We start from the raw sequence: 15,655 nt of genomic DNA, 5'->3' as shown, positions 1-15,655 counted from the left end.
GCCGCGGGCAGACACCTATTAGACAGCCTGCGCATTTTATATGAGAAGACCATCGGTGACAAGACCTCCACTCCTGCGGAGAGAGCTGTGAGTCCAGGAATTTGAGGAAATCCGCACGTTGTTTGTATTGACGCAGCCACGTGGAGCTATGGTTTCGGCCGCTACCGACGGCTCGAGCAAAGTTCTTGACCCCTGCTCCACCCAAACACCCGAAGGAGGACGAAGAACTGGCCTTTGCCCTAGCCCTATATAGTAGCTACCCAAGTGCGGAAAATGATTAGCAATTCTCATCAAGCGATTTGCAAAAGGAAGAATTTCCAGCGCAAGGCGCAGGGTCTTTACCCGCGACGAGACGAACAAAAATACTAGAATCACATTGATGTGGGCCCCCACACATGTGGCACAACAAGGCAACGAACGGGCCGACGAGGCTGCTCGAGATCTCACCCACCGAGAGCCCCAGCGCACATTTCATAGACAACTCCAAAGATCGCGTCTGTACTTGCCGAGACGTGCTTGTTCACTACAAAGGGGAAAGACGAAGCCACCCGGCTGCTGACCCGTCGCTCACCAAGAAGCAAGAAGTGGCGTGTAGACGTCTCCAGATAATCACTTATCCTAACCCATGGCTCTACTGGCCCTTCCATTTGGAAATACACAACGCTGGATGTAAACACTGCCCTAAGCTTGCAACCTTGGCTCACATGCCATGGGAACGCCCCAGTATACAGAGACATGGATTCGAAAATTCGAAAGGAACATTTATTATCACTAGTAAGGAGCAATGGGAAACCGTGCCGCACAGCGAAAAGCCTGAAAACCAACAGTGGGTCATTCAAAAGAAAACATCGCCAGGAGCAAAGGCATCTCGGCTGTCGTGCAGAACGCCACAGGCCTGAATAGGCCTCCCCTTTCGTCCGAATAAAGTTAATTTCTCCTCCTCCAGACCGATTGGGGTACTAAATTTTCAAAACTGGCCATAGGATTTACTTGAAGTGAATTTAGTGCTGCAAAATATCATGAGCTTATTGCTAATTGGGCATATTTCAGAAAACTTCAGTGGCAGAGAAGGATAATAAAACACTCGAAATAAATTCACCAAGAGGGAATCTACAAAACCCAAATTTAATGTCCACATGTGCCCAAATGCCCAGCTGTCAGGTGTACCACTGATAACGGCCTTTGAAGATTCGAATTCCACAAATGCACCCAGCATTGTTTGTGAAACTGGGGCCACAATTTTATAGTGGTATGGGAGCACAAAGGGAAAGGCACGTGAGAGTGGGGGTGCAAAAAAAACATCTCTTGGTGCGGCATCATCTTCCCACCAGTTACGTATCCAGGATTTCATTTCGGGGGAGGATTGGGGCCAAAAAAGGTAATGGAAGAGCATGAAAGGATGAAAGTGCAAAAAAATACAAGCCAGAGCAAGGAATTCATTACAACGAAAAATGCCTTTGTTATTTAACTCAACAGCCCGCACGAGCAGTTTTTGAATTGCCTGCACAGTGGACGAGCAGATATCAGCCTCATACCGAAGATCCATAAACCTCTAAGGACTACGCCTGTAGCTCTTCTGTTGGCAAAATACTTGAACACTTGATACATACACAAATCACCACGCACCTTGAACAAGCGGAGAGTATCCCTATGGCATGTTTGGTTTTGTACTGGACTGTTCACTCAACACGCGTTGTTACAGCCAAAAAAGGCGAAGAAAAAATTCTGTAGGCTCCGTTATATCACCTCTCCTTTTCAATGCTAATTACACCACTCATCCATAAGACTTCACCAAATATCAGACCTTCATTACACTTTCTATGCCGACATCATACTGTGGACAATTCAAGGTCAAGTGGAGCCAACACGACACCCAACAGCAAGCTATAGATACTATCAGCACATATCTCATACCAAAAGGTATACGCTGCCAAGCTGAGAAGTCTGACTCATTGTGACCGTTGCGTAGAATTGAAGGGCGGCTTTTGTAGCCATGTACAAACAGCATCAATTCTTGCATCATTTCAATCTCTTTGTCGCGTGAAGTGTTGGTATCCTAGCCGAATGTTTCGCAGGTAACAAGCATGGTCGCGCGAATAGTGGCAGTGCTACTCTGCACTCTTAGCTTTGCGGCTAGGGTTAGAGTGGCTGCCGTGCAGTGGCTGTGGCTACCTGCACGGCTCCAAAGAATTGCGTGCAATAGGCTGAATGTAGGAGCACGTGTAGCACGTTGCAGTCACTAAATTACAATAATTTTAGTGACCGCCGCGCGTGCAGCAGCAGACTGAAATGCTGTCCACACAGGTTTTTTGCGTTTTCATTGAGAGCACAATGAACGGAAACGGAAATTTTCGGGGCGTACGCCCCGCACTGCTAAGTGGTAACTGCATGCGTCTACGGTAATGAGCGACGCGATAAACCTCACTCAATGGGTACAGCAAACAGGCATTGTGGGCGACACAGACGAGCGAAAATGTTTTACGCAAGCCGCCGGCGCCAGCGACTGCGGCAGGCGACGGGCCGTCCCCGTCGCGGGCTTTTTTACAGCCAGAAGCAGCCCACAAGCGAGTGGCGACGACGACGACGGAGGGTATCGGCGGTAATGCGACATTTTTTTTTTCGCTTGTCGCTGTCGCCCACACTGTTTGGTGTGCCCATTACGTTACGTTTTTCGCGTCACTTGTCGCCGTCGCTGCGTGTGGTTTCGCGTTAATGTTCGAGCGTTCTGATCGTTGAATAACGAGCCTATTGGTTATCATAAAATGTTGCGATCTGCAGCGTGTATGCAACGACGCGTACTCGAGAATGAAGAAAACGGTAGCTATGTGACCACTAGCAACTTTTCCGCACTGAACTTGTGAAGTCATAATGGGCCGTACGTTGCAGTCGGCTGAGGACGACAAAATTTAATACAGATTAATCAGGGATTAATTTGTATTGGATTTGTATTGGCTCCCACGGCTAAGTTCTGCTTTCGCTGTTCTAGATACGATCACCTCGTGCCGTCGATTGCTGTCTGGCCGCGCTCATCACCGAAGATTGGAGCCTTGCTCATCCGTTTCTACACCAGTCATCGTTCCTGTGACATCATCTACTGACGTCACGACGAGGGCAGCACCACTGTACGCTACAAAAGGAGCTTCCGCCATCAACTGCTTGAGATTCGCGGCCACCGGCTCCCACGGCTAAGTTCTGCTTTCGCTGTTCTAGGTAGGCATGTCTCTTGTTTCGGAAACGCTTCTTTGTGTTTTATGGCCGCTGATTCCACCTGGTTGTCTTTTTGTGAGAAGTGTGATGGGTGTAGACCTGTATACCTACCGCGTGAGGATTGGCTCATTTGTTTCCTGCCGGCAGCCAAAAACTCCCGCAATGCTCGCTTTGGATTTGCAGCCGCCTTTGTCCGATCCCAGACCCCTAGACCCACCATCCTGCTTCTAGTTTCTCTACTTTCACTCATCCTGCTTTGTTCTGGTGACGTGTAATCTAACCCCGGCCCAAAGATAGATGATGTACTGGCTTTAATAAACCAACTTCATGAAGAAACCACGGCTACCCTAACCGAAATAAAACAGGACATCCGTAGTAATAATTCAAAAATCTGTACAATCGAAGAAAATCTAAGCAAAATGCCGCAAATTGAAAAAAGAGTGTGAAAATGTAGGTGATTCAGTGCACGAGGTCAAAACCAGCATTGCAAACGTAAACGAGGAATTATTTGACGTTGTAGATGTTATGAACACCAGGATGCGAAGAAATAACTTGATTATCAAAGGCATTGCCTAAACAGAAAAGGAGGGGTACGAACAGTCAGAATAAATCGTGAAAGAATTCTTCGCCACCCACCTCGGCATACAAGCTGGTGACAGCGAACGTGCTCACAGGTTGGGTCAGCGGCGCTCGAACTTTCGCCGCCCCATAATCGTAAAGTTTCTGAGTTTTAAGTCAGAGATGGACGTTTTGCGAAATGCCCCCCCCCCCCCCCCCCCGACCTAAAAAACTGGAATACCCGAAAGTTTGCCTTGACGAAGGCTATTCTCCCAAAGTACAATTGGCACGCAAAAAGCTCCGCGACTTCGCGAAATTCACCCGCACTGAAAATGAAAGCTATTCAATCCGATTTAACTACATTTCCTTGCGTGGTAGCACCTTCAGGTTCGTGTCTACCACAGATAGCATTGTCGAAGTACCAGCCAGGTTCGAAGATCTTGCGAACGAAACTACAACAAAACAGAGTGATGTGGACGTAACCGGTAACCACCAACCATTAACGACATGACACAACGTCTCAGTCGATCCACCAGGCATGCCGAAATCAAGATCTTCAAATCTTCAAAGCTGTCCGTAATCCTTGCCAACTTCCGCAGCATATTTGACAAACTGGACAACCTGAAAGCGCTAATGTACACGTGTGATGCTGATATTCTCCTGGGCACAGAGACGTGGCTGTCGGTGGACACAGAAAACAGCGAACTTAACCTTCCTGCCGAGTACACAATATTCCGTCAAGACAGAGCTAGCTCTCGGGGCGGTGGGGTAATTATTGCCATTAAGAAAAAGTTCTGCCCTTGAACTCTAGTCTGCGGTTCGACCCTCAGACTTCTGCGGGTTACTGCGCGCTTGGCGCATGTGACTTGTGTCATTGGCGTGTGCTAAAGACCACCTGATAGCCGCCCGGAGTTTGTTGAACTTTTAAACGATTCCCATCAGCACGTTCTAAACAAGTACCCCAACTCCAACGATATTTTGAACACTAAGTCATAATTGTGTTGCTCTATCTTAAAGGGTCTCTGCAACACTAGCGATAACCACTTTCACTCTTTCCTTCGTGTCTCTAAGCACTGAGAAAGCTACAGTAATCACCATCCCGCAGCGCCACTGCGTAATTTGCTCGTCGCAGCAGATACGCCTTCCGCTTCTGCTTCGCTTTGTGGTTTTCTTTTGTAAGGTGGCTATCGAACTCGTTCACTGCTGCAACTGAAGGAAAGCCGGTCAATCTAGACCCCTGTATTGACATAATTCGAGCGGCGGCGGAACAACGCCAAGACTGGGAAAGAGGGAAAGCTCTTTTCAGCACGTTATCTGTTGGGCATACAGCAATATTTTAACTGAAGTGTTCTACGACTCTCTAATCTGTAGTGAATGATTTGGTTGACGACGGCCTGCATGGATTTAAGGTTTCGAAACAAAGTTAAAAAAAAAGTGTTGTAGAGTTACTTTCAGTACAGTCTCCGTCAAAATTTTGTGGGCCAAGCCAGAAATGAGCAGTCTGCAAAAAAAAAAATTTAATGTACAAGCGTACGCCCCGGCCCCCGAGCGAGGCTGACAATTTTATGTACGAGAACTAGCGAAAACACCTTCCTTTCTTACTGCCTCAAACTTTTTTCTTAGATGTAAAGGTAACGGCGGCTCTATGAAGTATTTGAGGTCGAGAAGGTTTAGGATTGGCCGACAAACTTTTGACAAAGGGTGTACATCAAATGACTTTGTCTGCCTGCTCTGGCCTTATTGCCCTTCATTGTATATGCCCGCCTTTTTTTTCATCCCGTCTCTGTGTAGCCTGTCCGCACTTTTTTGTTTGCTTCTGCTTGTCGTTACTACGCACAAGGCACAACAAATGCTTCAATTCCAGTGTGCGCAACAATGCCCGGAGACCTTGGAAATAACTCGGAAACAGAAAAAAAAGAATGAAGTATCTGCGAAAGCGCAGAGTCGGTCTGAGTTGGTGACCCCCTGGCATACCTGTTCGGGAAGGTGCATTTCGTGGCAAGAGGTGGACAAATACCCTCCCCAGTGCGAGGTATGTTCACGAAGAGCACGGAATTCTATTGGAGTAGTGGGAAATATTATAAACATGGTGGGCAGGGATTGAAACGGAAATATCAACCAGAGCTCGTCACTCAGGAGGGCACAATAACAACTGCGGACCTATTGGTGCGTTTTAGAGCTTTTTTTAACAAAAAGAGAACACAAAGTAAATAGGTGTACACAGGAAATTAGGATGGGTTAAAAAGGGGATGGGAAAAAAACTATGGGTGGAACTATATACTGGGTGTCCCAGCTATCAAGCACCAAGATTTAAAAAAAGAGTAATGGCGTCACTCTAAGAAAACCTAGTGCATAATGTCTGCAGTACTGTGGAGAAGCGGGCAGTAATTTTTGCGTTAATGAGACCTAGTTAATCAATTGTATTTGATTACAAAACTCGAGAAGTACTGTCCTAATCACTAAAGTGTCAATGAGGCACTTGTAGGTACCCACGAGGGGCATCTAACTGCGGTATTTTCAGCGACGAACTAATTGCGTACACATCTATTCTGACTGATAAAGAAAACCCGCGAAATATGAAAAAAAAAAAAAAACGTGACGGCGCCTCCGTGCGCACCGTAAAGCAACGCCCTCAACTAGGCTGCCTCTGAGTTAGCCAGAATAAAATAAACAAAAGAAAGAAAGAAGAAATCGCGACCGAGTTTGCACACGCGCCCCGCTAATCTTGCTGTTGCTGCTCCTTCCATGCATGCCATTATCAAGGTGGTGCGCTGTCTCTTCAGGCGGGTAACACGCGAAGCAGTTGCTTTCAGTCAGCCCATTTGGGGACGCTGCTTTACAATGCGCGCGGAAGCGCCGTCACGTGGTATTTTTCATATTTCGCGGGTTTTCTTTCACAGTCAGAATCAATGAGTACGCAATTAGTTCGTCGCTCTAAATAGCGCAGTTAGATGCCCCTCGTGGGTACCTGCAAATGTCTCACTGACACTTCAGTGATTAGGACAGTAATTCTCGAGTTAGATAATTCATTACGATTAATTATTTACTCTCATTACGAAAAAGTTACTGTCCGCTTCTTCACAGTACTGCAAACATTATGCACTAGGTTTTCTTCGAGTTACGCCATTGCTCTTTTTTGAAATCTTGGTGCATGATAGCTGGGACACTGTATGTACAGTAAGGTTTAAGGAAGAGAGGAAGAGGTTAGAGCGGCCGCACCCGCTTGAAAATATCTGAGGTTAGTTATATAATCGCGTAAATATAATCGCGTAACGGGGTGCACGAGATCATATATTACTGATAATGAGCGATAAACACGACATAAGAGAAATAGTGCAAAAGTACGTTAAAGTAGGAAGTACAAATTTTGAAGGGAGTATAAGTTGGAGGAGTGGGAAGTAGCGGAAGTCCAATAAATTTCCGTAAAAACGAGTTGCAACCACAATCAAGTTCAGGTTGGAACATCAGTAACAGCAAGAACTAATATGAAGTAAAGGGGAGGAAAGACACGGGGAAGGGAGTGGGGGAAAGTAATCACTTTCTGAGTTTTACAGGTGTACCAGGGCACAAAGGACAGCAGGACTGGGGAAGATGCAGATCGCGGTCCTGGCAGAGAACGAAGCCGGGAAAAGGATAAACTGATCAAGAGGAGTCAACATGGAGCGCGAGATTCCACCATCGAGGAAGCACCTAAACTGCATATATGTGTGCATATCACGATCACATGTATGAAGAACGACATGTTGATTCATAACTGAGCTTTCACATATTCGATTAAAAAAATACCGCTGATGGCCTCCCCTCCATTGGCTTGGTTTTGCGTGATAGCTCTCTTCTTTCTTCTTTCTTTCTTCTTTTCCTTTCTCTTAAAAACTCTTCTGACTTGGGTCCAGTTTGTTTATTTTTAATTACCGTCACCCGTGATCCGTATGTGGTACGGGTTGGGCTTTTATTTTACTGTATAGCCGCTTATTTTTTCTGTCTGTCTGTCGTTATTACGCTGCCTTAAATTCATTGGTGCTCAGTGTGTGCTCTATTCAACTCCTAATTGTTGCCCCGCACCCCTGATGTATGCCTGCGGGCTTTTAAAGTGGCAACAAATGAAGTTATATGAAATGAAGGAGCGAGATGTTGAGTCTCATGGCGTTCTAGATAATATGATTTACGCAAGAAGCTCCCGGTGCCTGTTCCCGTCATCGAAGCTCAAGACGTAACGTTAAGCTTAATATTAAAAAATCTCAGGAAAGCGTTCTCCAAAACACATCTGCGTAGAATGCCAAGAGCGATGTTTTTGACATTTTATTTATATTTTCTTACGGCTTATCGCCCCGCCGACTATCTCATCTTTTGTTTTAGAGGGACCCTGCAACACTCTTCGTGCAGTGCAAGTAAACCTGCGCGACGTTTAGATTACACTGCCAGGAACACCCGAGTCAAATATTACACGTGCACGTGAAGCGGTAAGCGCGCAAATCGCCGTGAAAGACGCGGAAAAACCAACCACGCTATATTTAATTCTCCTCATTATGCACCCCTGGCATGGCCTCTGCGACGTCACTCGGGGCATGGCTGTCCTTGCTGTCATATTGCCTGTCGCTGGTCAACTTCGCGGCTAAATTCTGGCATTTCCTGTGACGATCCGCCGTCGTCGGCGCAGTGTATCAATCTCTTCTATGTCTGAACCTGTCCGCATGCTTTTGGAGTTTCTTTTGTTTTGAGTGCGCGCGGAGTTGGAGTGACGAACTAAATATTCCACTTTCAACGAGCCCACTCGACAACAAACGTTTATCGCCTCAAAAACGCCCTACGAGCCTGAGCGCTTGCTTGCGAGCAGGCCGCCATGCCTGCTTTTTTGTGGCACCAGACCAGAAATAGACCCCTCCACGTTGCGGGGAAAAGGACAAACTCCCCCCGGCCTGTGACATATCGAAGGCCGCCGAACAGAATGCCGCGCGCGCGGCAGAGAGTGCGCAGCTTTCGTAGCGTTGTCCGCGGTTGAGTTGAGAGGGAACATTTATGCGCGAGATTTCATCGCGCGTAGTTTCGGTGATAGTGAACGGATTTTCATAGTTCTTGCGGAAGGAGATTGCTGGAACAATACACTTTACCCCAAAATACATACTGCGTAGTAGATCGTAAGTGTTTCAGGGTCCCTTTAAGGTAAGGGCTTGGTTACTCCATCTTTTGTACGCAGCACCACCAACCATTATTCTACAGAGAACGGGTATTGCGTGGCGGTCGATTTTACACAGTGTTCTTGCTTAATCCAAAAAGTTCTGATCTAAATGGATCTTTCTAGTATCCAACGCATGGTGCATAAATGCTTGCAAAGGAAACAGCGGCATTCGGTTTGTCGAAGCTCGGCTGTGCGCGTCATCTTGTCGATTGCTTCTTCGCCGCTTGTTTTCTTTACATGTATTCCGAAGCCCTATTTTGCTACAATAAATCTTCATTTTGTACATTTGTACAGAAACTTTATTCCTTCTTCAGTGAGGGCAATATCTGCTCCGCGTAGCGGCCACTCGTACTTCTGAAGGCGTTTAGATGGCACAGACATCGACGATGGACCCTGCACGCCGGCTTTTTTGTTATTGTGTAATGAGCAATTTATTGACTCATTTTCTATAAATAAGTGAAGAAATATTGATATAAATCTACTACAAATAAAAGAGTCTGCTTAGTGATAAGTTAACGGCGTACAGGAAAATCTCCGTTGTCGCATAGGGGGCAGCTTTTAGGTCAACCGTTGGTGCGTTAGATGAAAAAACCAATGCATGGACTATATATTTCCTAAATTTCTTCTTGCTATTTCAAATGCAGGCGTGAGTGGAGGCGTTCTTCCTAAAGGCAGCGCTACCCGTCTAGCTAAGTTCGTTTAGTTCGCATCGATGGTACGGCAAACCCAAAATTTGTAGAACCAATGCAGGTCGAACACAATGCTCACCGCTTATGTCTGCTTTGAGGATGCCCTTAAACGTTCCTTGGTACTCGTAACCACGGAGCTTGAGCTCTTTGTAGATGTCCTCAGCGTCGAGTTCGTAGGACAATGTTTCCTCCGGCTCAAAGGGCGGATTATCGCCGAGCAGCTGCACGCCATCCTCAGCTAGGCGAAGGCGTCCTGTGGCGACTACCATGTCCGATTGGCACACCACGAACTGCCCTGTGGCGCGGCTGATCTCCACAAGAAGCCGCACTATACCTGAAAAATTCATGAACGTCTGCATTGAGATAAACGTCGCTTATGATAAACGTCGCTCTTAATCAAGGCATGAAGCCGGGCTTCCATTGTGTCAATACAGTTATTTGAGAACCGCCAAAGAAAGAACGGTTCTAGATAAGAGGATGACGAAGAAGTAGAATAGTATAAATTGATAGCAGAAACCGCGTATGGGTATAGATTTAAATCGTTCGTAGATGCGGTTGCTTAGTGCACGTAAAATTGTCTCATGAGTTCGTTCTTCGTTTGCTATTGGGTCTTTGAAGTTTTGGCAATCTATCAGACGCACTTTCAGCGAAGATTGTCCGTACTTTTACTGAAGGTTTCGACGCACATTTGCGACAGTTTTTATGTGACAAATTTTTCACTCTTCCAAACTTCTTTTCGGAACAGGTGTAGAGCTTTTTCGTCGCTGGTGTGCTCTGAAGTTTGGTGCTGCAGATTCATTTCGGACCAATTCCCAGTTAGGCGTGCATTTTGCGTTCATACATCTTCAGTCTCTTTTGTTATCATCTCTGGTGCCTCTCTGCGCATGTGATTTTCGTTCCCTCTCTCCCGTACCCTTTCTGTGTCAACAATAGGCAGATAAAGATTGCTGTTTCAGCACACCTCTTTTTCTTTCGATAGACGTCATCCCTCTCTCTCTCTCTCCCTGTCTCTGTCTGCCTGTCTGTCTCTGCATCACAAACGGCACCACTAGTATTACAGAATTGCCAAATGAGTGCGATGTGCTACGAGTTTTTTTTTTTTTTGGGCCAAAGAATAGTTTTAAATTAAAACATTGAAATGAGCTGAATCCTATTGGTATAAGTTACAACGAAAGTGCTTCCCTCTCAAGAAAAAACGTTACAGGACGTATAAGTTTGTGTGGATTGAGGTGTGCGCGGAAAAGAATGTTCTAGGGTCTTGCTATGTTTTAGTGAAAATGCGATTTCATTTTTTGAGGTGCACATTCTGGGAGCGTGATACAGGGAGGCACTTGACCGCTTGGAGGTATTCCTGCCTTCACACACAGAGCTTGCGCGAGTGACAAGGGTCCGCCAGATTGGAAAAACTTCAAAATTCTTCCATGATGTAATTTTTCTATAGATTTAGAAAAAGTCAATTTTTAGACTATACTTTTATTAAGACACATTGCCGTTTCTCCTCAAACTCTACGCTACCATTTGATGAGAGGCAGCCCATATGATTTAGCTTTTGTTGTAGCTAGGAAACGATATGTTAGGAAAGTTTGTGTGGCTGCTGCTGCTGCATCTGGTCAATGTTTGCGAAAGCACCTACCTCAGTGGCAGCGTTCAAACGCCGCCGACCACAGTAGGGCGCCACAGAAGGAAATGCAAGAGAAGGAAAAACTCTGTGCGCTGCATCCTGTGGATAAGGATGACCAGTGAAGCTTGGCGCAATCCAAGGACGGCACGAAACAAAACACATTTGGTTGTATTGTGGGATTGAGCATAACTCCTAGTTAAAAGCTTGAATGAAATTTGAAAGTCTGGGGTTGTATTCTAGGGCCTTCGGCTGTCCGTTTCCCTACCCTGTTGTGGAAATCTTATTGTATGTGTATCCCGCCAACCCAAACCACTCTACCACAGAGGACAGCAGTCAGGTCTATGAGACATGCTTGTTCGATTCTCTCCACGGCAAAAATGGGTATGTCAACGGTAAGCAAGTGAAGCCTGCCTAGGTGTCGACGGCCCGCACGACAAAATGCATGTATAAAGGAACAATTGGTGGTGAGCGCGTGTTTAGACGTGAAGACGCGTTCCAAAACGTTGCTCCGGGCGCCCTTCAAGCTGGTTGGGAACACCACCGGATAAAACTTCTCTCCTGTAGTCCTTCAAGAAAAAAACACAAAAGAAGCTATACCTGTGGTTGTTTTTAGTGTGGTGCGGATTTCCTGCAGTGATTTTATAATTGATATCGACTGGCAAACGTCGCCGTTTCAAGATAGACATTTGCTCTTCATTCATGAGGGATTCACAGATACTTGAGTAGGTGGAACTGAAGTGGGAAATGGCAGCGGCTACACCTTTTTCGGAAGTGGCAGAAAGTTGCTTTCGTGCTCATTCGCGCTGATGTGTGCGGCGACGCCGCTTCGGATCCCGCCCCTCTTCCTCTGAGCGAACGACACACCTCCATCTCATCGCCAGTTCAAAGTGCAGCTGCTGGAGGCGACGATAGCACTGCTATCGGACGATTGCGGAACTTGGGAAAGAGGGGTCGGCAATGACCAGAAGATAAAGGTGATGGTGAGCAAATCGTCCCCTCAGAAGAGAAAGCCGTCATGCCAGCCATATAGAGCTTGGCTGTAAAACGCGGCGGTGAGCAAGGACACACTGCAGGCTCTCCCAGCTGCTAAACCCATCACCACCATACACCGATACAACCGTTGCGACGCGAATATTTAAAGATACGTAAATTACTCTGATAAGGAAATCATTGTCGCAAAATATGACAGCCGGGACTGACCCACTATTGGGCATACAAGATCACATAGTTTAAAACAAGAAACAGAACATTTGGATTTCCGCAAGTAAGCTCTTATAATTGACAGTCTGAGTTTTTCGCTTTGTTCGGCATTTAAAAAACGCTCCTCTAAATACTACGTGTTACCGGTTCTGTGGTGGCCACTACTACACTACGTCCCTGCAGAGCACGGTGGCGCAAGCAGAGATTGTTACGGCAGCGTTATTATCATCGTTAAAGGGGTCCTGAAATACCTTCCGCCGATGCATGGATGTACATGTACCCAAATAAAGCAATGTATTTGCAATCTCCTCCCGCAAGAATTATGTTAAAGCGATGAGTATTAGCTGAGAAATCGTAAATCAAAAACCGCGCATTATCGTCGCGCCGCGTTTCCTCCTCCTTTCGACTTACTCTCCGCTGTTGACGGCGCGCAAGCCTTGCCTCCCATGATGCTGCGCTCCGCAGAGGTGACGTACTTCCGCTATTGTCGTCTGCTGCGGGCAAGCTTTGTTGACACCATGAATCATGCACTCCGCTCAAGGCTGGAAAAGCGAACGAAAAATCTGGCCGCATGTATGCGGCGGCCTGGCCTTGCCGTTTCGCGGTGTACGTTGCTGGCGGCACATGACTTTTTATCGGCGGCGAACTCGCAGCCGCACAAGGAGGACCGCGCACCGCGCACTGTTTATCCAAAAAGCGCCGTATCAGATGTGGCCCCGCTGGTGCCGGGTCTTCTTTTGCGGCGGTGGTAATTCCTGCCGGCGGCATGTGAAGAAGTCATATTAAATCGATACAGAACCCGTGCACAAAACGCTTCAATCATGTGACCAGTTCAGCTTGGGGCGACGCGTGGTGGAGAGCGGCAACGTTGGCAAAACACGCTCCGTCGCGGCTCTGAGCTTTCTAGCGCTGGAGCGAGCGCCATTTCTTTGACAATCTCAAACATCGGTTGCCTTGGCAACAAGGCACAAACCGCTCCAGAAGTCAGTTACGGTTGCGTGATCCCGGTTCAGCTTGGGGCCCCACTTCGCGGCATGTGGGAACTGCAGGCGTACCACTCACTCCCATTGGGAAGTGCGAGATGCGTTTGGCATTACAGGAGGCGATGGTGTGTGTGTTGTGGACGCCTTTGTTTCGCGATGAAATGCGACGTTGTGCTTCTGCGGGTGGATAGTGCTTCCCATGGTCTGGATTATCTTTCTCGTGCGACGTACGACTCAACCTCGCATGGGGTATGTGCAGTGTGCGTGGCTAAAAGCCATCGGCTTGTGCGCCAGAGTTAAGTGACTTGCTGTTCGTCCCCGCAAACCGCGCGCGAGGTGAGTACCGAATTTACGACGGGCAGGAGGCAACCCATCCTCTGTCAATTGTGGTTCAGACTTTCAACGCATGTTGTGACGTTGTGTTCGTTAGAAACGCATCTCTGGATTGTTTTGAAGTTGAATAAAATGTATGCGTCAAACCCGGGCATTCGGCTCAGGGCGTTCTCTGCGATTACACGAAAGAAGTGCCACGGGGCTTCAACGCTTTCTTTATGGAACGTACTCAGGTAACAGAATATCCATGTCGTGTTATGGCCGTGTTGCATTCAATACAAACGGTTAAGCGTTTGTTTTACACTTGTTTCGTTTGTCGTAACATGCCCAAGCACTCCGCTGGCAGATCAGCCGGCAAGCCGACGCTGAGCAGACGACTCATCTCTTTGCCGGAAGTGCGTGAAAAAGCCGCCCAATAGCAGGATGTCTAGCTCATGACGAACATCTGGGAATCGATGATGTAGACATGTGAAGATGGCGGCGCCCAAAAACACGAAGGGAAGGGTGAGAAAAAAACGACAAACTTTGCAACAAAAGTGTGAGCTTTCCGCTGCGCGTACAAGAGTAATACTTGGCACAGAGGATGTTGACGACCCAATCTAATGGTTGCGCTAGTTCATTTAGTGTGCTCAAAATGCCTTTCAGGGCCCCTTTAAGTTTCAGTAGACCTATAAGAGCTTGCATGGGCTTGAGATTTTCGTGCAGGATAAATTTATAGGTGGTTTGGAATATTAAGCAATCGTCCGTGAATGGACGATTTACAACAAATATGTCGCATATCAGTGTGAAACTATATTTCTGATTTTCTTCCTAAGGTAACCTCAGCCACATCGCTCAATAGACAGGCTAACATGCAGAACATGAGCCCCATTGCAAGAAGCTGCTGCCGTGTGACCCGATAAACGGTTTTGTGGATTAATCTAGTTATAAATTTTGAGAACGCTGTTTTTTTTTGTAACTAATACTTTTCGCATATAAACCAAAAACGCACAGTTCAGCACAGTTCTTTGGAAGCGAATCAATCAGTTGATGTGTGCTTTAGTCAGCAGTGTTGGCCGCGATTATGGAATAACCACACGCGAGGTAGAGGAAGATTCTGCCAAAGCGATACAACGGAAGTAGAAACCCAGTGAAGCACATTCTATGATTCATATCCGCGTTGTGCGCTTACCGGTCGGTTCGAGTTATACAAGGACACCTGGACACTCCTCTGCTTTTTTATGCGGGTTCTATTGCCACTTCTCGTGTTTGTTTTGCCAGCTCACATTAGTATATACAAATGACTTGGCGAGTTCATGGCTTACCGCTTTTGGGAAGGATAACTGCCTGAAGAAACGCCAAATCCTCAAATACGACGGAAACTTGGTTAAACGGCTTAACGGAGAATTCTGTGAAGCAGCGCCACGCCAAGACCATGTAACCAGCTGCCGGGAACAGCACACGCCCATCAATCTTGTGGCCAGACAAATAATGATACTCCTCGCTGTCATCAAGAGAGATGTTGAATATCCGCTCATTCATCTGTAAATAGAAGAAAATTCCAACAAGTTAAATGCGCTTCAAAACACCACTTTTCTTGCTCCCCTTTTTTCATTAGTTTCATGTGAAATAATTTGATACCTTGCACATTCATTAAATCCCTCCGTAACGTTTTCTGTTGGGTTCTGCAAGAGGTCAGAAATGGTTGATCTCCCACTTGCCTAAATGGTGTGAGCAGGACTAAAACAGGTTGCATCTTTTATGAACGTTGATAGCCTCATATATGAAATGAAATAATTCAGCAACATCACCCACATAAAGACCTTAGATGACGAAGCAGACATATCAAATAGTCGTTTTACAATGAATGTCAGACGGGAACCTGCCATGGCACGTTTCAGCTCTTAAC

At 46.6% G+C, this 15,655-nt stretch overlaps 1 protein-coding gene across 1 annotated transcript in view; it reads right to left on the bottom strand.

Moving 5' to 3' along the window:
- LOC144147137 (fatty acid synthase-like) overlaps positions 1-15,655 on the bottom strand; it is a 243,513-nt gene that overhangs the window by 184,500 nt on the left and 43,358 nt on the right. The window contains exons 7-8 of the mRNA XM_077679209.1: positions 15,072-15,288; positions 9,710-9,964 (exon numbers count right to left, since the gene is read on the bottom strand). Coding sequence (XP_077535335.1) covers positions 9,710-9,964; positions 15,072-15,288 — 472 coding nt within the window. The remainder of the gene's footprint in view (positions 1-9,709; positions 9,965-15,071; positions 15,289-15,655) is intronic.

The sequence above is a fragment of the Haemaphysalis longicornis genome, unplaced genomic scaffold, assembly GCF_048455015.1.
Source record: "Haemaphysalis longicornis isolate Haplotype H1 unplaced genomic scaffold, Haemaphysalis longicornis Haplotype H1 scaffold_7, whole genome shotgun sequence".
Classification (NCBI taxonomy): domain Eukaryota; kingdom Metazoa; phylum Arthropoda; class Arachnida; order Ixodida; family Ixodidae; genus Haemaphysalis; species Haemaphysalis longicornis.
Note: the sequence above shows the minus strand (reverse complement) of the source record. Positions and strands in the feature narration are given on the sequence as shown.